General features: G+C 40.0%; 2 protein-coding genes across 2 annotated transcripts; one reads left to right on the top strand and one right to left on the bottom strand.

Moving 5' to 3' along the window:
- Positions 1–688: 688 nt before the first annotated feature.
- Positions 689–4109, bottom strand: C11H10orf88 (chromosome 11 C10orf88 homolog). Its single transcript, XM_053450124.1, has 5 exons — positions 3858–4109; positions 3382–3679; positions 2890–3096; positions 1946–2313; positions 689–1222 (listed from the first exon to the last, which is right to left on the bottom strand). The coding sequence occupies exons 1-5, from the start codon at positions 4004–4006 to the stop codon at positions 949–951; spliced, it is 1296 nt and encodes a 431-aa protein (XP_053306099.1). The 5' UTR covers positions 4007–4109; the 3' UTR covers positions 689–948.
- A 2751-nt stretch (positions 4110–6860) lies between these two features.
- On the top strand, positions 6861–21317 carry LOC128468710 (disintegrin and metalloproteinase domain-containing protein 9-like). The gene is made up of 19 exons (XM_053450470.1): positions 6861–6954; positions 8376–8467; positions 11051–11118; positions 11582–11660; positions 12063–12142; positions 12341–12518; positions 12645–12710; positions 13159–13230; positions 13713–13882; positions 14415–14499; positions 14569–14693; positions 15008–15179; positions 16172–16261; positions 16550–16745; positions 17052–17163; positions 18336–18516; positions 18736–18816; positions 20217–20322; positions 20953–21317. Exons 1-19 carry the CDS (start codon positions 6915–6917, stop codon positions 21096–21098), a joined length of 2139 nt encoding a protein of 712 aa, XP_053306445.1. The 5' UTR covers positions 6861–6914; the 3' UTR covers positions 21099–21317.
- The last annotated feature ends 2543 nt before the right edge of the window (positions 21318–23860 follow it).

The following is a 23860-nucleotide window of genomic DNA, read 5'->3' as shown; positions in this document are numbered from 1 at the left end:
TGGAGGTCCAACGCTGCCCTTCTCACAGGGATTGCTGCTTCATAAAGCATGATGAGTTGACAATCAGTGGAGACGACCTTAGCCCCAAAACTCATACCTTGTGTCAAAGCTGTGTAAACCCATAGGGTACCTGATAGGAAGCACACAGGAACAGTAACAGAACCAGAAAATGTCAGACACTTTTATTTTTACAGACTAGTACAGCATAACCATTGGGCATTAACAGCAAGGAAGAGAAGTTCAAATGATCAATAAGTGATAGTGTGCTGTGAATCTGTGAATCTAAAAGGACTTTGCTATCTGCACATTCTTCTGGGACACCTTTTTGTGATTCTTAGCATTTAAGCCTTTTTTCTGCACTCTGTGAATTGCTGATTTTTATACATCCAAGGACTACAATAAATAATACTTGTTGATTTTATGGACTAGTATTCTTTAGTGTTCTGATGTTGGCTGGCACAAATTTTAAAGTGTTCAATTGCTGTGGATCATGGAGTAGATCCCGTAGCGTTACCCACACAGAGGGTAATATTGATTGAGTTTTTTTGGGAGAGGTGTAAGAAAATGTGAAAACTCATGTTTTTCTGCACCTTTGGGATGTATGTAATTGTTTGGCTTGTTACAGCCCCGGATGAAATTTCAAAATTCTCACAGTTGTCTTTTTAGCATATCAAAATAAATGTCCGTAAAATACTGCACTTTTAAAATACAAATTAATTTGTATAACCATCGCCGAGGCTTTGGTTAGGGAAGAAGAAACGTGCAGTGTAGCATTAAACATCATGTAACCGATGCACACTGTGTTTAACGTTAATACCTCTACCCCAGCTTTGGATAAATTGTATTTCACTCAACCCAGTGATGGAGGCCTCTTCAGCTCCTGCATTATTGTATTAAATCTTCACAACAAAGAGTTTTTATGGATATAAATGCAGCAGACATTCCAGGTTACGAAAGAGCGTCAGCTATGTGATGATTGGAAAGTGCCGTATAATCACCATTTTGTTTCCCACTGTGATCAATTTGACCGTTGACGTGTTTCAGGCCTGCCCGTCCAGGGGATAAGGAATTACTGTTCTGTATAACACTTATTAAGCCATCCAGTCTGGCATCCAAGTGTTCCTGAAGATCTTTCATCTTCTGATCAACGTGCTGTATAAGGGTCTTCTCCATTCGCTCCATGTGTAAAGATACTAGTTTCTCCAGGGCAGCTGCACCCTTCCTAAACAAATAAATTGAAATTTATTAAAACAGGATATTTACACACAAAGATATTAATGGTAGAATTAACACATAGCAAAATAAGATCTACCAGGTACCAAAGCTAACAATATAGACAGAGCTTAATACAATATATGGGGTACTGAATGGTCAGAGAGAGAGAAACAGATGCACACGGTAGAAAAAGCCTTGCTCAAGACATTTCTTATATACAGGAATATACAACCATATATATTTGGCATTACATTTGAAAACAATATAATACCATGACTAGTCATAGGCAATAGATGTCCTCCATTGGTTGGGAAGTAGGGAGACACTTCTAAACCCCTTCAGTCCTGGAGGACATACATGCACATCCTAAAAAGGCATTCAATAATGGCCTTTGGAATGTATATATACACATCTTAATGAAACCCACATTTGGTTAAATTATTATTATTATTTGTTTTATATAGTGCCATCAAATTCCGTAGCGCTGTACAATGGGTAGACAAGTAGTATGTAACATAACAAATTGACTTACAGAGACAACAGGTGAGGAGGGCCCTGCTCAAATCTAAATGGCAAAAAAAGGCTTTGGGATGTCAAGTACCAAAAACCCCTGGGACTGAAGGCGTAAAAACAAAAAACTAAATGTTATATGAAACATTCTGATATTTACTTCCTATTTATGTTAATAGACTTGAAACGCATCAAAGTAAATGTGTAACGGAGACCTTACCTTGTTTCCTGAGCTTCTTGTCGACCCTGTGTCTGCTCTCTTAACGATTGGTTCTGTTCTACACACAAATTGCGAAGAAGGGGAATTAGCGAGTCTGAATTTGAAGCACCAGTAATACCATTCGCTGGAGTTTGCAAGAATGAACACACTGCTGTCTTTAGATCATTGTTTGGTGGAACAGCAGATTGTACGGAGGCGAGAGCTTCTGAAGGTAGTTGAAAGTCTCTTGTCTGGTTAAGCAACATTTCAGAAACTTTGTTAACCGGGGGGATTTGTGTTCCAAGCCGTTTGTTCCGTTGCACTCCCTCTGTGCTATGGTCAAAGTTGCCAAACAACTGCAATAAGTGGGGCCCAAAAGGAATTTGATGCTAGAAGTAGAAAAAAAATAATAATTCATGGTATCGGTCAAGTGTCTCTGAGGCAGGCAAAGGCAAAGTTAGCACTTGTGCTGTTTAAAGCAGTTTATATGCATTTCTTAACTATTTAAGAACTATTCCAATCGTTACCTGATATCAAGTGATGAACATAGAACATAAAAGGTTGTTCTTCTACAAAGTCAAGTGTATTTGTATTCTGGCTGTCTTCAGTATAAAGGGTTTTTTTTCAATATGATTTAATTGATCTCAATTTTTTGGTTGTGATTTCTACTGGTGGAATCCCTGCACCTCCAGCTTCAAGAATCCCATAAATTGAAAAAGACTCCAACACTCAAATTGAGCAAATGGCTTTGGTCATCATTTGCAAGGCAGTTTCGGAAATGTGATGAGGCTGGCAAATTCACATTTGAAATCAAGCCCTATTGGTATTAGATTTCCCATAAGCTTAAAAAAGGCTTTCTAAATTTGTATGTGAGCATCTTGAAAGACTAAAAAAACGTGAGGTTTAACAAAATTGAGTCACAGTATGTCAAGTAATCTACACGTCACGTCTCCACTCACACTTACCTTTTGCTGAGCACGCACCATACTCATCAGCTGCTCTGCGCCAGGGGACATTTTCCCACCCATACTGTCCACTATGCTTTGTACTCGATCAAGATTGATGGATGGGCCTAGCCCAAAAGAAGGCTGCGAATATTTTTCTGGGACTAAGGTCATCTCCACTGAAATCTTGTTTAAAGCAACACACAGTTTCCCAGCAAGCGAAAGTAACTGGATAACATAAGAAAAAAAGTTACCAGTTAGGTAATGCGAGACAAAATGGAATAGGAATTAATAAAAAAAAAACTGGCACTCCCTCTAATTTTTACAGAATTTTAACCTCATCTGCTTTTGTATCTGTTAAAATCCAACAAGAATTTCATAAATATATGTATACATTTAAATATATATATATATATATATATTAAACTTGATATACAGTATAAATGTTATATCCAATGTTTTTTTCTCACGTATATATATTGCGTATTAAATATTACGTTAGTCAGTGGATACCTTGACTTTGCATGAAGATATAGGAAAATCCAACTTGAGGTATGTTTTATACAAAACAACAGGACTCTCCTCCCCGTGCTTGCTTGGCAAAGTGCATAACCTTTCTCCCCGACAGCTCCCGAGGTATTCCTCCTCTTTCCCATCCGATGATACATTGTAAACTTCAATAGTTCTTGCCTGACTACAAACACTAACACTCCGGATTCTATTCTTTTCTGGGCCGATAGCGGACAAAAACAGCGAGCATGGAGTCCCAGCTTCAATGGATGCCGCTGGTTCTAAATACACGCAGCATTCTCTGAAAAATAAAATCCAATGAAACACATTAAAGCAACATATATATATTGCAAATGTACTATACATCTGAAGAGGCTGCTCCGGTTAACCAGTAATAACACGAAAACACAGCCATCTAGGTAACTGATTAAGCAACGTATTCAAAATGTGAATTTATTAAAACCTCACCCGGTTCTCACCTTGATGTATCTTCTTCTTTCTCATGTGAATTTTCTGAATAGGAGGCGTTTAACACAGAACACAGCTCCCCATCACACTGCCAGGTGCTGGCACACGTCACTGGCACCTGATGGTATCCTCCAAGGTCTGACGACATGGGCCCGGACATCAGCAGAGATATTTACAAGCACCCTCTGTGTATTTTAAGATTGGGGATACAGAAATGGGGGGCAACAGGAATGTAACCGATGTTCTTGCGCAGATTAATATTGACCGGGTGTAAAGAAATATCTGATTTAGCGGACCGGAGAAAATGATTATTGATTGTCGATAAAGGTAACTTGCAGCGGGTGTCAGTGCTGCAGAATATTGAGGTTGATGCAGGGCTCGTACTGCGTATGAGATTCCGTAAATACCCGTACACCGCTAAGAGAAATCGCCGGATGTCACAGTCATTGTACGAATACAGACGCAAACAGCCCTCCGACCAGCCAAGTCTACCGGCATCCTTCAGCCACTTCCGGGAAGAGGAACGCCGCACGCATACAACTTCCGATTACAGAATTAGGTAGAGCGCGTCGCACAGCTGGTTGCCATAGTGATGCTATACTCTCCGATACTCTTCCTGTCACATGACTTGTATTTCTGTCTTACAGCCTCCGATGTCCTGCATTACGGCTCCCGTACCGATGTATCTGATAGTGGAAGCGGTTCCCCGTTAATACTCCACGTTGAAACAAATGACCCTTATGTAGACTGAGATTTGAGTTTCCTTGCGTTTTTTTATGGTTCAATAACACAAACCTCCTTAGTCTCCCCTCTTTAGGAGGGTCAGTGATTATTTGGGAGCCAAATCCCTCTGTCCCTCTCCCACCGATGTCCCTCTTCTGTAGGGGCTCGGGGTGTTTGCTGGGGATGAGTCTGTCACGGTGGTCTACAGCCCTGAAAGTCACAGTGATGGCTACGGGCACTAGGGTGTTTAATCACGCTGTTTAGATTTACAGCTCATTTTAATGGTCTTTACAGAAAAACAAAAACCCACCTTTTGTGTTCACTTTCTTTGTATTAAGGGGAGTAGGTAACTCCAGGACATCTATTAGGTGATGCAGCCTCTGCTATGTGCAGATCCTTTACACTGAATATCTCAAAAACAATTACATTGATTGACAAACAAAAAGCAGAAGCTTTATATGAATGTATATATATATATATATATATATATATATATAGTTGCACTAAACGATGTGATGGCAATAGCTCCCCTTTAATTCTGCTTGGATTAAGCATCCTAATGGAGAGGCTATTCAGCTTTTGCTTCTTATTATTGGTGTCAGAGCCCATCCAAAAATGAAAACAAAAAACATTTCAATTGTTCAATGTAGCCGTTATTGTGTGTGCAAAAACAAAGCGTCAAAATATTTCAAAATAAAAAAATATGATACAAAAAGAAATATGAAAGAATTAACAGCAGTGTTGTTGCTACACTCTGGAACAAAAAGCAGTCACTGAATGTCTGAATAAACCCTTTTAGTAGGAGACACAAATATCCTCCAATTTGTAACATTGTTTATTTTTGCTGCTAGTAATGTAACTTTTTAACAAAAGTAAATGGATATATATATATATATATATATATATATATATATATATATATATATATGCCCGCATTATCCAAGGGATTTAATCAAACATTTTTAAAGGGGTAGCATAAGTGACCTTGAATTCACATTGTTTGATAGGTTGCAGGAAGCCCCAGGTATGGTAAGAGAGTAGAGTAGTTGGCAGGAGATGAAATATCATGGGGTCTTTTATTTGGAGGGATTCAGTGTCCAGTGAGTGTGGGGCGATATAGAATTTTCAATATCTACCTGTCACAACCCTGGATTGGAGAGGGAGCCTCCCATGGAACCCCAGTTTCTACTACTTCCAGGAGAACGGGGTTCAGCCGGCGCGGCCATGGAGACGCATGCCCGGCTGTATCGCGGTCTGTCCCAGGGAACCTTTAACCTGCTACCGCTCAGGGTCTCAACCGCGTATCGTGTCGCTTTTTCAACAGAATACTCCAGGGACCCCGAGCTATCCATCAGTACCCGCGAATCGCTTTGTATAAAAGGCTGGGTGTTTCCCAATAAAGGTTGTTATTATTCACCTTGACATTAGTCTCGTCTAATGATTAAGGGACCGGTTATATCACTCATTGTCCTTTTCAGGACAATTACAGCACCGTATTGGCTACGTCTCTGGGGTTACTACACAGAGGATACAGAGTCGGTTCCTCGCAGTAGCGTCTAGCGCTGCAAGCAGTTAACCTTTGCGGTTCCGGGAGGAAGCAAAGAACAGCTGACGGGTTTACCCAGTCAGGGTACAGGGCGTCCCGTCACACTACCCATAAGTTAAGAATTTTTTTAAGAAACATCATCTTAAACAGTACTTATACATGTAGTATCAGAATTGATGGGAAAATATTGTTGTAGGTTTACTGTTTTAAGTCTATACTTTTTTAGAGACATGCTGTGTAGTTTGTGTTGCCCTGTAGTGTTTAGCTCTGTTATCTTAGACAAACACTACTACTAGACAAACACCCCTGACTTCTTTCCATGCTGCCTGTAATAAACAGTAGAATGTCTCAATCTTAATCACTCAGCCTGACTTGCTGATTTACGAAGGTTAATGGAGGAAATTTCATTGCAGGGCTTTGTTAGCTTTGCATTGCAGAATAAGCGTAATATATATAGTTTGAGCAGGGAAAGTCAGCCAAAACATCACAAATATTACAATGGCAGCCTCCAGATCTACTGATAAAGGAAGAAAAATGCTAACTTGCATGAACCAGTATTTAAGACCCATGGTTAGCTCATCTTTTCCCTATTGGTCTGTAGTGTACAACTTGCTAATCCGGTTCTTGCGCATGCCTTTTGAACTATGCAAGTAGTGCAGGTTTATTTTTCCATTTATTTTACCATCACAATCTAGAGCTGGACCACAATCCTGCTTTTCTTGTTTTTTTGGGGGGGGGAGAACATGTGACATGTTTGCAGTAGACTGTTTCAGCAAACAGAACAAAGCAGTCTTCAGCAATGTGGGAGCAGTTGGTGCTGCTGTGGTTTCTACATTGGGGTGAGTTCTTCAGCTTTTGGTATAACCTACAGAGTGCACAATTTATGTTTAGAAACAATTACGCTGATTTATTAATGCTCCGCGCATAGGAAGAATACATACATGTTGACCTTGCAACTGACCATAAAAACAGGTGTAATTTGTCCTTTCACCAGTTGGTCTGAGTTTCACATTGATAGGTCCTTTTCATTACTACAATTATCTAAACTAGACAAAGGTATTGTTAAACAATTAGCAAAACGCTGATTTTATAATACCAGCCATACCATAAACCCTTGGGAAATAATTGCTTTTATTTTTTGGGATCAGATAGCAGAAGAATGCATTCATATTCACTTGTGTTTATACCTAATTAACTCCTTATATTTCATGTTAGTATTTAATTTTTCAAATGATGAATTAACAAACCTGTTTGGGAATCTGTCTTAGCATTAATCGGGTACGGAATAGCTCTATTACCGGTACTTTGTATCATTTGTGTTTTACATCTTTCCCCCATAACATTACAGCAATGCCTGGATATTTTTAAGTGAAAAAGGGGCTACATGAAAGTGTCAGAAAAAGCAGGCAAGGTGCTGGGTTGTAAAGCGAGAGGCATTAGTAGCAGGAAGATGGACGGTGGTTCTGACACTTCACAGAACTCTGGCAAAACCTCACCTAGAGTATTGTGTACAATTCTGGAGACACAATTTCCTGAGGGATATTGACATTTTGGAGAGAATTCGAACAGAAGTGGTAGAGGGTAATACAGTGAGAGAATTTAAATATATATTGGATATGCCTGAAGATGAGAACAAGGACTGATAAAGGTTTGGGTCTTTAATTTAGGAAAAATGAGCTAGATCAGCCAAATGATTCTTATCTGCCATCAAATTCTATGTTTCAATGGAAGAACAAGCATTGGTCAGAGCTAATGTCTCTAGAGCAAATGCAATGGTTAAAGAGTAGCCATGTTTGGGCAAGTTCAGTAGAGAGTTGTTGGAGATTCAGAGGGTAAAATCTTCTTGTTGGATGAATTGTTGGGAGGCATGGCAAGGAATGGGGGAAGCGGCGTAACCTGGCCTAGGCAAAGAAGACCTAGGGCTGGTGCGGCAGGTTCAGGGGTGGCAGTCCCTCTGCTGGAGTCTGACTGCCCTCTGAGCCCTGTAGTGTCACAGTTCAACCAATGTAGATAAAAAACCTTTCCAACCAGCCTATAAACACTATGTAGGACTGTGCCAAAGCGATGCAGTGGGATGCTGCCAAAGGTAAACCAGAGTGGGTAAAATGTATTGGTCATTGTAGGGAAAGAGGTGTTACAGGATAACATCTTTTATTAGGCTTAGAAAAATGATTATTCCTATTCTGCCTGAATTACATAGCTGACAAATTCAGATTGTGGTGGATGATGGTGAGTTGCTTCTTTGTATTTTATCTATTAGGGTATCAGGTTTCTGGACACCCTATGCAAGAGATCGTGTTCCCACAGCTGGTGGCGAGCAGGGAGAAGAGGCACCTGGATCCACACAATACAGTAAATTATCGTTTTTCAGATTTTTGGGGACAATATTTAAAGCATAAGCAAGTCACATCTCCATGCCCAGACTGCTGAGCCATGGATGAACCAAACATGCCTACATCTTCTCACAAGTGAGACGTGCCTGTTTGTGCCTCCATCAAGATGAGCTGGGCTGAACCCGGAGAGGAACTCAATCCACGTTTGAGCAATTGCTAGCTCACATGTCCATATACCCTGCTTAGTAAATAAATATGTTTATCTTTGTGCTATTGTGCCTAGTAACATAGTATTTTAGGTTCAAAAAAGTCTATCAAGTTTAACCTTGCCGTTGATCCTGAAGAAGGCATAAATCCACGTTAAACCAATTTCTAATTGTACCTCGGAAAAATCCATCCTAACTCCAAAATCAAGCTGTATCCAATCCTGTCCTTATAACTAATTATGTATCTGTATATTCTTCTTTGCTAAAAAATTATCTAGCCCATATATAAAGGCACCAATCAAATTTGATAGCACATATGTAGCTAGTAAATTCCACATGTTTACTGGTCATACTGTAAATTACGCGTTTGCCGTTTTAGGTGAATATTCCTTTCTTCAATCTGAATGGATCACCTCTTGTTCTTTGCACAGTCCTACTAATGACATTACATTTATTTATATAGTGGCAGCATATTATGTAGTGCTGTTACAATAAGCGGTAGTGATTTAAAATGACATAACACTCATTTGCACATACTGGTACAGAAGGAACAGAGGGCCCTGCTCTTTCAAGCTTACAATCTAATCTATTAGTGAACAGGTCATCAGAAATGATCTGGTATTGCATCTAGTATTGTCCCCGTATGCATTACTATAATGCTATCATATCCCTTCAAGACCCTTTTATACAAATTGTGTTTCTCTAGCCTTCCGAAGGTGTCCCATTCCCCTTGTTAACTTTGTAGCCCAGCTCTGTACTTTTTCAAGTTCCATAAGGTTCCTTTTGATAACAGATGCCCAGACTTGCACTGCACATTCAAGATCAGGGTCTCATCATTGCCTTATAAAGAGGCAAAATTATATTTTCCTTTCTTGAGCCCATACCTCTTTTCACTGGCCAACTCTTAGTTGTTGACTTCTGAGTGGACTATAAGTAAGAAAGATTTCTTACAGATATATTACTATTTTGCAAATATACATTACAATCCAATGCATATCATCTGAAATAACAGAATGGCGATTGACTGGTGTGATGACTCTTGTTCCTCACACTGACCATTTGTCTATGTTTTATTCACTGCATGATGTAAAACAGCACTAAGTTTCTCAAATGTCATCCCCAACTACCCTAAACAATGCAGGCTTCCTCTTTCTCTAAATGTAGACAAATCTGATCTCTTTATTAGCTGTGGATTGCAAGCAAACACTGATTCATCCACTTGTACTCATCTGAGAAAGTACATGGAGATATACAGAGAAACTGAAGAATATCAAGTTTTTGCTTTGCAGGACCTTTCTAGAGCACTAGGTGATCCAGATGCCCCCTTATGTATGAACTTGCATTCTAACAAGTGTTAGAATCCTTGTAACCCATTTTTCTATACCATTTGGTGTCACTGGGTAAATTGATCTAGTCAACATAAAGGTGGCAAATGCCATTGTGGCAGCATATCAGTAGACAATTGCATTAAAACCTCATCAAAAATAAATCCTTGTTCTCTTCTAGTTCACCCATGTTGTCATAGCCTAAGGTGCCTAGCATTGTCTACTATGGCATCATAACTTAGCACCTGGAAGAAAAGATCTATTTTTTATGGTGGTTTCCTTAGACATTATTCATAGTGGTTGTAACAGGTCCACCACGAGAGCTGCAGTCACTCCCAGAGATCACCCAGATGTATCCTTCTGTTGTCCCCAAAATCACTTCCAGCACCAGTCAGCATGCACACCATGGAACCCTGCTATGTGTACCCAACAAGTAGACAGAACTACCTTGAATTGAGTACAGCAAGAATGAAGCATTAACATAGATAAACAGATACATGCATATAGTCCAACCTTTAATTCCCCTGGCAGCAATCCAATTGATGGGATTAGTTTAAACAATGGAGTTCCTACCTGTGCTATCTTTGGTTGGCAGCCAGGCTGGAGCCATCTCTGAGTACCTTGGGGCCCTGTATGACAGGTCATTCTGTCACAGTGGTATGTTGCCATACAAGTGCTTTAAACACCTGGACCAGTTTTGGACTCCAGTTGTGCCTTTTGTGTCAGTACAGAGAGTTGACAGTGACTGAATATATGATGCTGTCATGTTATATGGTAGAGCAGGGCAAGCTTGTGTGAGCTAGCTTGAACCCAACACATGACTTGGCCTAGGGAGGGAGATGCTCAAGGCAGAGCTAAGTGAACAAAAATGAATTTTGCATATCATGCGGATTAGTCCCGTTTGGCTTGTTTGGCGTTCCAAGAGGGCTCCAGCTCAGCTACAGCATGTCTTGTGTCCTGCCATTGCCATCTTGCCTACCTCTACTAAATATTTCAGATATTTGCAAAACACATACTATTTAAATATGTTTGGTAAAGATAATGTTGGTTTAACCTATGGTTTTCTTGTAGGATGAAAATATATATTATTCTATCCAAACATCAAATCATACTCTTCTACTGAAACTGAAGCAAAACAGGTACACAGTTCAATAGGACAATCACAGCATATGAATCAGGGGTATCTAGAAGGAAACATCTTGGCTACTGAAATTATAGCATTACAAATACGTAGCTTTGTTTTCAACAGGATTTACTATATTAAAAAACAGATAAGTGTCTTGATGACTGTGCTCAGTTACCATTGAAATACTGAATTCCCTTCTGCTGCCTGTGATTACATGGTGAAACTTAAATTCTAAAGATTTTGAAAAAAGTAACGGTAAAATTTGTAAACCAAGTAAAATCGTGTTTTTCTAATGCTCAAGCAGCTTTTTAAATGGGAAAATGTTGCTCCTTGGATTAATAAACAAATAAATACAATAAAATATACTTTTTATTATTTATCGATGTGCAGAATATTGGTTTGATCTGTTACAAGATTCTTAGAGACATCTACAAATATGTAGGCATCACCCGTGTTATTTTCCTCATTGTCTGCAGAGGTTTTGTGAGTGGAGACTTTGCTCGATATAGTTACAGCACAGCCCATGGATTGCAAGCACTTAATAACAAATTAGCGGTAAGTGTAATGCCCGTGCCTTCATGCAGCTGCCACATGGCCACCTCATGGTAGCTCTTCAGGTATGGTCCAGTTTAGACAATTAATATACCTTTCCACACGTGTATTAGAGATAGGACCCCTCTCTAAATATGTTTGCTTGGGGCCCCCAAAAACCTAAAGCTGCTTCTGTTGTTTATCAACTATAGCTTTGACCCAATGATGGGGACTTCCGCCTCCCTGGACCTTCAACCCTAGCCCTAGGTCAACTATGGGGAGTTCCCCTTTAATTATTTGATCATAATGGGGACACTATATCACAAAGCTTCTTTTTATTTTATATTTGTATGTTTTCCGTCTCTAACTAATGTAGTTTTTTGTTGTTCACCTTCACATGTTTTGTTATTCACCTTCACATTGCAGAAACATTCTTGTTATTACCATGGAGAAGTAGAAGGAAGGTTGGGTTCAGCGCTGGCACTCAGTACATGTCATGGCCTCAGGTGAATCTCTAATTCCACCACTACTCTCCTTTTGAGATTGTAACAGTCAGTTAATGATCTAATGATTTCTTCTAGACATTAATATTTAAGACCAGACGTCCTACTTTTAAAACAGTCCAACACTGAAACAGGTGGTAATTTGTGATATAAATGTAATGCTTTCCTGAGCTGATGTGTTCATTTATGTTTCATGTACAGGGGAGTCATGCATATGGAAGACAAGCGTTATGGGATAGAGCCACTTAAAAACTCATCACAAGGAGAACACCTGTTCTTCGAGATGGAAAAGCCTAGCGCAGACTCCATATGTGGTGTGGAGGACTTTGAGACAGAGATGGCACATACTATACTGCCAGAACATTACAAGATGAAGAGGGTGCGTTCTAATATAGCAATCTATGTTGTATGTGTCATTTAATGTTCTGGGCATGTAAAATGCTTTATATGTTTTCACATATGCTGTGTTTGGAATATCCAGTCTCTATATTATGTCTTATAACAGATGAAGAGAGCTATACTCGCAAAAACTAGCTATGTGGAGCTCAGCATCGTGGTGGATAACCAAATGGTAATTCTCTGTTTCTTGAATATCCATGCAATCAAGTGACTATTCGGATAGCTAAGGACATGTCTACTGCTCTTGACGAGCCACAACTACCATGTTTCTCAAACAGTTTTTGGCCGGCCTAAGAAAAACATAAATATAGCATCTTAGGAAAAGCTGTGAAGGTCCACATTATGTATCTGACTGGCAAGCTGACACTTAGGCCCAATTGAATTAAAAAGTGTTTATGTATGAAAAGTGAGCGCTGAAAGAATGTTCCTACTGATTGGGCCATTCCATTAGTTGCCATGGTGATAAGTCCAATTTGTTTTCAACCCAAATCACTTTGTATACATAACCCACCTATTTTTTTCCAGTGTTTGTAGACAATCCCCTCCTCTCTAATATATTTCTCATTCTATTATTTTCGGAAATTTAGACCATTCAGTAAAATCTCTGTTTTTGTTTGCAGTTTAGGGCTTATAAATCAAATGCCACAGCTGTAGAAGAAGATGCTGTGCAGCTCGTGAACATCGTGGATGGGGTAAATACGATGTTGCTGTGTTATATTAAAAGCAAACTGAATTAAAGAGCAGGCTCCTCAAATATTTTTTATACACAAGGCAAACTTAAAAAAGCATCAGATGATACCTTATTGTCCAAATTATAGGCCACACCTTTATGGTTTGGGGCCATTTTAAAGAAAATTGATTTTAAGTTCTGCTTGTGACAGCATTTGTTAATTTTTCACAGAAATATAGAAAACTATTTTGTAGTTATACATAAAGAAGGGGAAAGGAATAGGATAGGTAGAAAGTAGAAATAGTTAGAAGCCTAAGAAAAGAGCAAATGGGGTACAAATATCAGAACCATATTTTGGAAAAACAGCCCTTCATCCTCAATATCTAAACCCCGATTATAGACTACACCCCTAATTTAAAGATCAGATGGAAAAAGTGCAGCCTATAATTGGGACAGTAGAGTACGGTATATATTTTCTTACAAGACATTTGGGTTATCATCTAGATGTTTCGTGATATAAACATCCGAATAGTCCTGACCAGTCTGACCGTGTGGTCTGATGTCAATCCTATCAATCTAAACTATAACTATGCTGGCAAAGTTCTAGAACAGTTTGCGGGATGGAGGGAGAAGACCACAGGACTCAAGAGAAGTGACATCTCCCACCTGCTAATGTGAGCATTCAGAAAGATCTCTTTGTGTTCCTACTTTATTATTGACTTTATTTTTCATAGACTGTATTGTTCCTAACAATCAGCGTATACACTCAATTAGGTAATTAGTTAAAACTGATATATTTATGTATTAATAAACACAGCTGGGGTTTACCTATCAGCGCTGAAGTGGCCTTTCTTGGGTACCAGCGTTAGTGTTGTCATATCGACATGTAAGCATGAACTTTTTACTATGCCCTTTTTGTTATAGCTCAATGGAATCTAGTGGCGCTCTACCAATAAATAAAATGTTATGTCTGTCCCTTAGGGCCATATATAAATAATCTGGTTTACGTATGCTTGATGTAAATAAAGGATTATTGAATGCTCATGGTGTTATCGTCTAGCTATCATATCCTGCAGAGTAGCTGATTCACATAAAATGTGCAGATTTCCAATGTATTAGAAGGATTTTATATTAGTGGGTAACCTCAGTTTGGACTCAATTAATTATAATTTATTTATGCTAAATTATTCTTGTTTGGTCTTCCAGAGGACGTGAATCCTTCTCTGGCGTGGTTGGGATGGGCTATGTTGGAACTGTGTGTTCACCTTCTTATGGCATCTCTCTCAGTGTAGTAAGTACAGGACCGTATCACTATGTTGGCATGATAATGGACAAGCGACTGACTATTACCCTTTAACAGTTTCCCACAGGTAGAACCCCGGCGTCACATGCATCAGTATTTGCTCATGAACTTGGACACAATCTGGGGATGGGACATGATGATTCCCTATGTAAAGGCCCCTATATAATGCATAGTACAGCCAGGTAAATAACAGAAGAATTTGCCAAGTTTTATTTGATCTTATCATATGTTACCTAAATTAGTGATATCATTAAACATATTTCTCTTAGGGAATAACCTCAGCTTTATTGATTCCTGCTACTGTCTACTATAACTTAAATTGAACTGAAAAAGTTGTAAAAAGTATTGGAAAAGTCTTGTCATCAACAAAGTTTCCAATCAATGAATTGCCAGTCATTTACGCTGGTCACCCTTCTCATTCAAAGGGTCTAATTAGACAAGATAAGAGTTCCTATATAAGACTTGCATTTATATTGATCTCCTCTTCGTTGTTTAGCGATGCCAAGCACTTCAGCACCTGCAGCTCAGATGACTTTGAGGAATTTATCGTGCAAGGTGGTGGAGGCTGCCTCTGGAACGCTCCGAACCCTAACAATGTGCTGAGCCTGCCTGTGTGTGGCAACAACATTGTAGATCACGGAGAAGAGTGTGACTGCGGCACACCCCAGGTGAGAAGGAAGCATTTGCAAGAGATTTTTTTTAAGTTTTCAGGTTTGACTGGCAAAGTAGTACAATGTTAGTTGAATTAAGTTGCCTGTCATATTTGCTTTGATACTGCAGGAGGCTCAACGTTTTAAATGCATATTGTACACTATATGGACCATTACACCAACATTGATTGACTTTGATGGTATAAAATTCTAAATACATAGACATTAATATGTAGTTGGTCCCCCTTTTGCTTCCACTCTTCTGGGAAGGCTTTCCACAAGATTGTTTTTATGGGAATTTTTGCCCATTCATCCAGTAGACCATTTGTGAGATCACACACGGATGTTGGATGAGAAGACCTGGCTCGCATTTTCAGATACAGTTCAAAGATGTTCGATATGTCAGGTCAGGGCTCTGTGCGGCCAGTAAAGTTCTTCAACACCAAACTCTTTATGGACCTTTGTGCACTGGGGTAAAGTTATGCTGGAATAGAAAAGGGCCTTCCCCAAAATGTCTTGATATGCTGAAAAGGGACATTGCTATGCTTCCAAATTTGTCTATGTATTTAGCATGCGGTGTCATAAAAGTCCCTCGTGGTGTAATGGTCAGGTGCCCTTATACTTTGTCCATATTGTATGTATATATAAATGAGTATATAGGTATGTGTATATAACATAAACACACACATGCTAACACCATACAGCACTATCATTCAGTGATGCACACACTCAAGCTAACAACATACGCTAACACACTTACGACAACACCATACACATGTATACACACACTATAATTTCCCAAACTCATGCGGAGCCCTGTCTTCACTGCAGCTCACATACTGCTGACATACTACTGCGGTTAAGAGCACAGGAGAGACAATATATCAGACATGCACTGTACATGGTTTGGCATAATAGGGGTTAATATGCCCCATAAACCCTTGTTCTCATTTTCTGTACTGTAATAACTATATTTCATATTCCCCATCTCTTCCTCCTACATTTCTTAGGAATGCAAAAATCCCTGTTGTAATGCTGCCACCTGCAGGCTAACCAGTGGATCACAGTGTGCCCATGGATTATGCTGTGAGAACTGCAAGGTAAAGCATACAAAAGGCTCTCTATCACGCCAGGACTGGGCATCTGGAACACCAGGCGAATATCCAGAGGGCCGCTGCCAACAGAGCCACACACTCACCTGATCTACTGCTCCTGCTGCAGTGTGCAGCCAGTGGTTAGATATGCCCAGCCGCACACCATGTGAGCCTAAAAACATAGCGTGTGACTGTGCAAACCTGGCCGTCTGCTGCACTTACATCACCAGAATTATATCATTAAAGCTTACCCTGCATTGACCTTTATTTACATTGCCCTTTAATTGTTTTCAGTTTAAAGTCAGTGGCATGATGTGTCGCCCACAAATAGGTGCCTGTGACCTCCCGGAATACTGCAACGGGTCTCATGCACTTTGCCCAGCAGATGTGTACATTATGAATGGTTTCCCCTGCAACCACAACAAGTCTTACTGCCACAGCGGAGAGTGCCAAAACTATGATGCGCAATGCCAACACTTTTTTGGACCAAGTGAGTAATAAAGGGATATTCTGCATTTTATGAAAATTCTAAGGGAAAGGGTTGCTACCTTTTCTGCAGTAACTGACCATGTTATTGCTTCTACTATCATTAATTTGCATTAATGGCCTACCAACATACCAGCTAAGTGGCAACCTTGATCAAGAAAGTAGTTTGGCACTGAGATCAAGCAATTAAATATTTACATTTTAAATTGAGACAGGAAGACAAAAAGACCACTGTTGGTAATGAATCAACAAATACTGAGCAAGAAAGCATAAAATATATGGTCTTCCTAACACCCAACTTCATTTGCAGGTGTAACAAAAAGTGCTGATGGATGTTTCAAGATGCAAAATATACAAGGAGAAAAGTATGGGAATTGTGGGAAGTTGGAGAATACCGGTAGTTACGTTGCATGCACTGATGCGTAAGTACAATACTTTGTTACCGTAAAGAAATTACAGATCAGAATGCCAATTTTGTGAATTCGTACAAATGCATTAAAACAAGAAGGAACCCTCAACAAAACAAGCGAACGCAGAGCTCAGAATTCTTGTTTGCATTTTGTTGCTTTTTCACTCTTACTCACGCTCTATAACACCCTCACTCACTCTTTCATGTTTAACTATGTTCTCTGCCATCTGCTTCCGTTTCTGCAGCTCCGCTTTTTTTGCCTCTTCTTGTTCTCCTGTCTTCCTTCTTCGCCAGCTACTCCCCGGTATCAGCTCTGTTAACGAGGCCTCCCGGAGCACTTCCGCAAAAGGGCTGAGCCCCATTGCACACCCTCTCCCCTGATTGGAGGAATGGGGGAGAAGATGTCCCCATTGGGCACTGTGTTGCTCCGCCTTTTTAGATTCGCAGAGAAACCTTTCTGCACCCCTCTCTCTGATCCACCTGAAATATTCTGGCTTCTTGGAGTATTTCCGCAAAAGGGCAGAGCCACGGTATGGACAGCCTCTCCCTCATTCCTCCAATTGCAGGAGAGCATGTGCACACTGGCTCCTCCCTTTTTCGGATGTGCTATGGGAGGCCAGCCAAAAACGTCTCCTGACATGTGGTATGTTATTGCCTGTTACCTACAGTGCTGGCTTGGCAAGTTTTCCTTAACCAATGATTTCAACGGGATAACTTTCCTGCCACTGATTGGTTGCTTCAAGTAGCCAAGCTGTGGCATAAAATGTCATTCTGCTGCAGCTTTTACTAAAGGAAATTGATTATTTGTTTAGAACTTACAAAGTACTTTAATATGAATTATCTGCTTAAAAGGCTACCTGGGACACTGAAGAGTCCCTTTGACTTGAGGAGAATTCTCATGCTATCTTATGCCTACCTTGTACGATGACCACAGGGGCCATTTTTCCTTTTCACGTGTTTCCGGGATAGTGGGATGTATAAGGTCACAGTTACTCAGTTATACATCCCACATAATACAGGACAGCAACACATAAAATGAATATGTGTCCTGGACAAAATGGCCTACACGGTCACGTCATTTCTGTAAAGGCTCGAGGTGTATCGATATACAAGTCATTTATGCCTTTATTTAGTTGGAATTATAAGAGTTCTTATATTTGTTTTTTTTCTCTCTGTCTTTAACAGAAACAGTCTGTGTGGGAAGCTCTGGTGCACTGGCATAAACCCCCATGCCATGCTTCATGCCAATGTCTTGACATTCTACTTTAATAAGACGGAGAAATGTATCAGTGCAGACTTTGATTTAGACACTGACATTCCTGACCCATTAATGGTACGTGACGGGACAGCTTGTGCTGAGGGGAAGGTAAGACACTTATTTTACACGCTCCGATGGGAAGTACAATGATGATGACAGTTGAGACGTTAAATAAATAATGCATTCAAGGCCGGCGCTACGCAGCCTGTTGCATCCAGGGGATGTGTTTCTGCTATCCTCTTTCTGCTGATCTGTATTATACGCTTTAGTGGAGGCTGAACCAGTAAGAGCTTTCAGTGCAATTCACTCACTTATATTTTTGGACAGGCCTGTGTCAACTACAAGTGTGTGAATGCCAGCGAGCTAGGATACAATTGTGACACCAAAGTCAAATGCAATGACCGTGGGGTAAGTTGGTTCATTCTCCCAACACTATCTAAAAATGTTGTAATAGATGACCTATGCAGTGTCACCTGTGCCATCTTGAACGTATGTCTCTTACAGCACCAAAACAAGACACAAATATGACCTGCTCTAGCAGCAGCAGATCGGGTGCTTCTGTGTGCGGCTGCTGGCTGGGTATGTCCACATGCTACGTGAGAATAAAAACATAACATGCGGCCACACATACCCAGCAGCTGGCCTTAAGGTGCCGGGGCCGACCCATCATAGCCAGTCCTGCCCTGCACAGTCATGTATTTACCTTTGGGGCCGCCCTAGGCCTGACCTAGGACAGCGCCCCCATTCTCCTCCACCTTCGTGGTTGGCATCTCTTGTACAATAAAAGCTGCTGTGTGCCTTTAAAAAAAACTATGACATCATATCCCAAATGCCTTATCTTAAAGGCGCACAGCATGAGCATACCTGGGAACTCTCTGGGTTTGGCCCGGAGATTGCCGGGTGAGCGCTGCTCCTCTGGTTCAAGGCCCGAATCCTCCGGGTCGCGGGAGCGGGGTCTTGACACGCCCCGTCCATTTTTTTCTTTACATGGGGGTGTTCCCCCAGACATCAGCGGGAACGCCCCCGACGTCAGCGGGACCACCCATCAGTGTGCAGTCCTGGCCGCGTCACGCAAGGGAAGGCTCCGGGTAGCCAGAGCCGAGAAGTTCCCAGGTATGAGCGTGAGTAGGCCAGTTTGGGAGATCTTGACCCTTGGTCCTGCACACATTTAATTACTACACATATATGTATGCATTTCTACCCCTCACATGCTATAAGCCCTAGTGTGTGACTTGAGCATCTAGTAACTTAAATTGTAAATATTTTATGCTTATAACTCTACGGCATTGGGAGGACCACTAGTATCAGATTAAAAATACGTTTTTAAAACATCGTGCCGTTTCCTTTTTGGAAAACTGTTCTAATTTTAGCATAATATAAGGTTTTCTGTCATCTGCATAATGGCCGTTTATATGTATTCCAACTCAAGCCCAGTCTACTGGTCAAACACTCCAACTCCTTATCATGCTGGCTCAGTATTAACCACCTAGCCTGACACTCTGACAAATGGTCAGTGGAGAAACATACTTCATTAGCATTGCCAAAAACAGCTCAGTGTGGTGTTTGTGCAGGAAAACACCCAAATAATCACATGATCGATAACAATGGCAGCCTCCAGTGAAAAGGTAAATGAGATAAAACCAGGTTTGTGTAAACACTAACCTACAGTGTATATAGCACTGTGTATAGCATCCAGGGGATATCCCCTTTAATGAGTTTGGTGATACATAGGGAGGTAAATTGTTCACTAAAGTATTTTTATGTATTTACCTAATATAATGTATGATGGTGGCTTCATATTATCACAGGTATGCAATAACAAAGGAAACTGCCATTGCGACTATGGCTGGGCCCCCCCGTCCTGTGCAGAGCCGGGTTACGGTGGTAGCATTGATAGTGGACCAACACATATTGGTAAGGCATGATATTATTTAGGACATTATTTTACTAAATGAAAGGGATGTGTTTGTTCCATAAATGCACGTCCCACATTGCTCTCGAGTTTCACCTAAAGGGACATTCCAGTCCCAAAGTGTCGCCCCTACATTATACCGCATACACATCAGTTTGTGCATCCATTTTTATAGTAGTTCTTCGATGGGATCCAACTCACAGTGAGTAGCTGCCCATCAACTCACAAGCATGCAGGTTGACGTTCATTTGATTTAAGCAGGACAAAAAACAGAAATGTATGCACCAATTTGCATGCGATTAAATGTGCCATGCCAATAATAAACATTTGAAGGGTTTTTGGATAATTTAGAGGCTTAAGTCCAGAAAATAGGTGGAAATAGGATTCATCTGTTTACTATGCATTGTTGTGAATCAATAGAAAAAAAGACAAAAATGGAGTTCTATAAAGGATAAAATCATGTAAACCTTGGAGAAGGTATTTATAGAAATAGCTGTTTCCACAGTGTACACACATGAGGTGGGTTACATATACAAAAAAAATGTTGGCTCAATTCCTTCATTGATAAAATCACATTTTTAAAAGAAAAAAATATTTACGGTATTTTATTTTACCTTTTTTGTTTTTCTCAGTAGACAACTCTCTACGCGATGGATTGCTCATTTTCTTCTTCCTCGTTGTGCCTATCTTGATCATAATAATTGTAGCTGTGATTAAACGTGATGCAATACGGAGTCGAATATGTGGCAGAAAACGAAGATCAAGGTACTTTATGTAATGCCACAGAAGTGCTGACCCCAAACGAAATATACCCAATCGGTGTTACTCGGGTGCTGCTCCGCTCCACCATCCACTACGACCAGCACACTAAAAATATGCGCCAGCCGACACTGGAACACCAGAGGGTACTTGACCATTAAATAAATAGAGTTTTATTGGAGTTATTGGACTAATGAAATACAAATGCATATAGCGACCCTGGATACATAAAAGAAGGATAAACACACTTTAGCAGCCCCATTTGGAAACTCTGTGTGTCAGGATTGCTTCACAACTCCTTACATTACATTACATTACTTTGATGTCTTATTATAGAAAAGACTAATGTGTCAGCTACTTTAATTTCTTTTAAAATAGTCCTTCTTATCAACAGAGAGCAAACTCAATCAATGCCCACTGAGAATAACAACCCTTCTGGCAAGACCTCAAGGAGCCAGGTACTGTACATTGTATGCCATTGTATGCCCCCAAATTAGCGGCACATAACTTAATATTGTACTTGTTTGATTTAAAAGATTTTGTGTTTTGTTTTTGCCTCAGGACACCTTCCTAGAAGTATTCACCATAACACATAATCCAGCAAGCAGGTTGGTCAATAGTTTACTTTCATTACTAAATGAATTACTACATTCAATTCTAAATGAATTGGCCCAACTGAAAATATACTTCACCTTATCTTCTTGATTATATTATATTATATGGATTGTCGCCCCACTGTTTCACCTATGTATTATGTATGGCCAGTTCACCCCTTCTTGCAGAGGAAGCTTAGTGTGCCTGCTGTTATACATAATGAAGTCATGTGGCCTAGGCAATCAGGTCCCTGTAGCACCACTGGCCAATGGGCCAGTTAAAAGGGAAATCACTGATTGTTCCATCAGGCCCATCTATATAATAAGACAGACTTGGGTAACTAAGTGAGTAACAGAATGCCATTGTATTATTTTTCAAACAGTAACAGGTTTTAAAGCCAAATTAACAGTAGCTAAAGCCCACTTGGCTTCAAAGTAAAATATTGAATATAACTGATTGATAACCAGTTTCACACCCTAGAGGCAATTTTACTGGCATTTTGCCCTTAAGTCCTTGAGTCAATTTTACTGGCGTTATACTGCAATTAGCCATTTAGGCTAAAATAACTTTGGTTGTAAGAACATACTGGACATTGTTGCAAATGTCAGGTAATTTAACCCCTTAAGGACAATGGGCGGTCCCTAAACCCATTAAAAACAATGCATTTTGAGCCCGTACATGTACGGGCTTTGTCATTAAGGGGTTAAATGATACAGAACCTGCAGCTGGCAACACTGTTGTTTACAGTAGTATGGATGCCATATAGATTTAGTCCCTCAAATTTTCCTTTAATTTTGAAAGAAAGGCAATTTCTAGTACGGTTAAGTTTTGCAATGAGAATAAAGAAAAGCCAGGGTCGACTAAGGTTGGATTATATTTGTCCCCACCTGTATTTAATCCGGGACAATTTTTCCAGAGCTACAGCTGAAAGGGCAGTCAAGGTGCAAAAGTTTCACTCTGGGTTGCTTGGTAACCTTTAAGAGAAAAGGAAAGACTAGGGTATCACCCTTATCGATTCACACAAGTGGTCCGTAAGAATTATCATCCCGTCCACTGTGTCCGAGGTACCGTGGGTTTAATTCTCTAGTTAATAATATGGAGACACAGTCCTCCATAGTGTTAATGCATCAGCAGGGAGGTCAGTGCTCTCCCTTTAACTGGCCCTTTGGTCATGGAAGGCTATTGGCGTGGAAGGGACAGCTGGTGGCACTGACTTGGCTTAGGCCGCTGGCAGCGCTGGAACGAATACAGCTCAGCTTACTGTGTGACATCACATTAAACTCAAGAACAGTGCAAACATATGCATTTATATCACCAATGATTTCAATGTAATTTATATTAATTACTGTATGTTTTCAATTGATCTTTTTTCTTACAGTAACAGACAGCAAGTGTCTAACAGGAACCCAATTCCACCTCCATGTCCTCCTACGCCTCCCAAAAGATTTGCCAATCCTGAGTACAGCTAATATATGAAGGGCTAAGCATGTGCAAAACTGCAGGCATCTCACTAAACATGTTCCATGGACGAGGAATTAATACAGTTAGATTATAGCCATCGGATTTCACAGTATTGTCAATGCAGGGTTCTTAATCTATCCACCAAGTAGGATGCCATTCAATGCTGCTTAGAAGATAAAATGTATCATTGGTGTATTTGAATGAAAGGAGAAGCAACAGTTAACAAACAAGAGTAGCAAATTTCATGAAAAAAGGTTCAAAGAAAATGGTGTTTGGCTTGTGGCATATCTACTATAAGATTAATGACAAAAGTCTGTAAGTTTATTTTACTGCGGTAAACTTCACTGAAGTTATGATGAAATCCATATTAGTGATAAACACATCTTACTATTAACCCCTTATGATTAATGACGGGCATCACGGAAAAATGGTCTGTTAACGATCAATGACATGCCTGGCACGTCATGGCATTAAATAAGCTTGGAAAGCGATCTATTATATTATAGGTTCTAGATTGCACAACCTCTTGAATTCTGCCACAATAATAAGGCCAAATCAGCACATTGCTTAACGAGCATTTATTAATTAAACCAAAGGTTTACTAACCCTTTAAGGAAATCTGAAAATGTGTTATGTGAAGAGAAGTGGTATGAACATTCACCATCTATTATCATTTATATCAATTAATGTCAAGGCATCAAAATTCATTTCAGATTACAAAAAGAA

The sequence above is a fragment of the Spea bombifrons genome, chromosome 11, assembly GCF_027358695.1.
Source record: "Spea bombifrons isolate aSpeBom1 chromosome 11, aSpeBom1.2.pri, whole genome shotgun sequence".
Classification (NCBI taxonomy): Eukaryota; Metazoa; Chordata; class Amphibia; order Anura; family Pelobatidae; genus Spea; species Spea bombifrons.
This window is presented reverse-complemented; position numbering and strand designations above follow the sequence as displayed.

Coding starts and splice junctions, on each gene's coding strand:
- C11H10orf88 (XM_053450124.1), bottom strand. CDS start 4,006: ATGTCCGGGCCCATGTCGTCAGACCTTGGAGGATACCATCAGGTGCCA. Junction 3,680..3,857: donor AAAGAAGAAGATACATCAAG/GTGAGAACCGGG, acceptor TTTATTTTTCAG/AGAATGCTGCGTGTATTTAG. Junction 3,097..3,381: donor TATCTTCATGCAAAGTCAAG/GTATCCACTGAC, acceptor TATGTTATCCAG/TTACTTTCGCTTGCTGGGAA.
- LOC128468710 (XM_053450470.1), top strand. CDS start 6,915: ATGTGGGAGCAGTTGGTGCTGCTGTGGTTTCTACATTGGG. Junction 8,468..11,050: donor ACCTGGATCCACACAATACA/GTAAATTATCGT, acceptor GTTTTCTTGTAG/GATGAAAATATATATTATTC. Junction 17,164..18,335: donor TACGTTGCATGCACTGATGC/GTAAGTACAATA, acceptor TGTCTTTAACAG/AAACAGTCTGTGTGGGAAGC.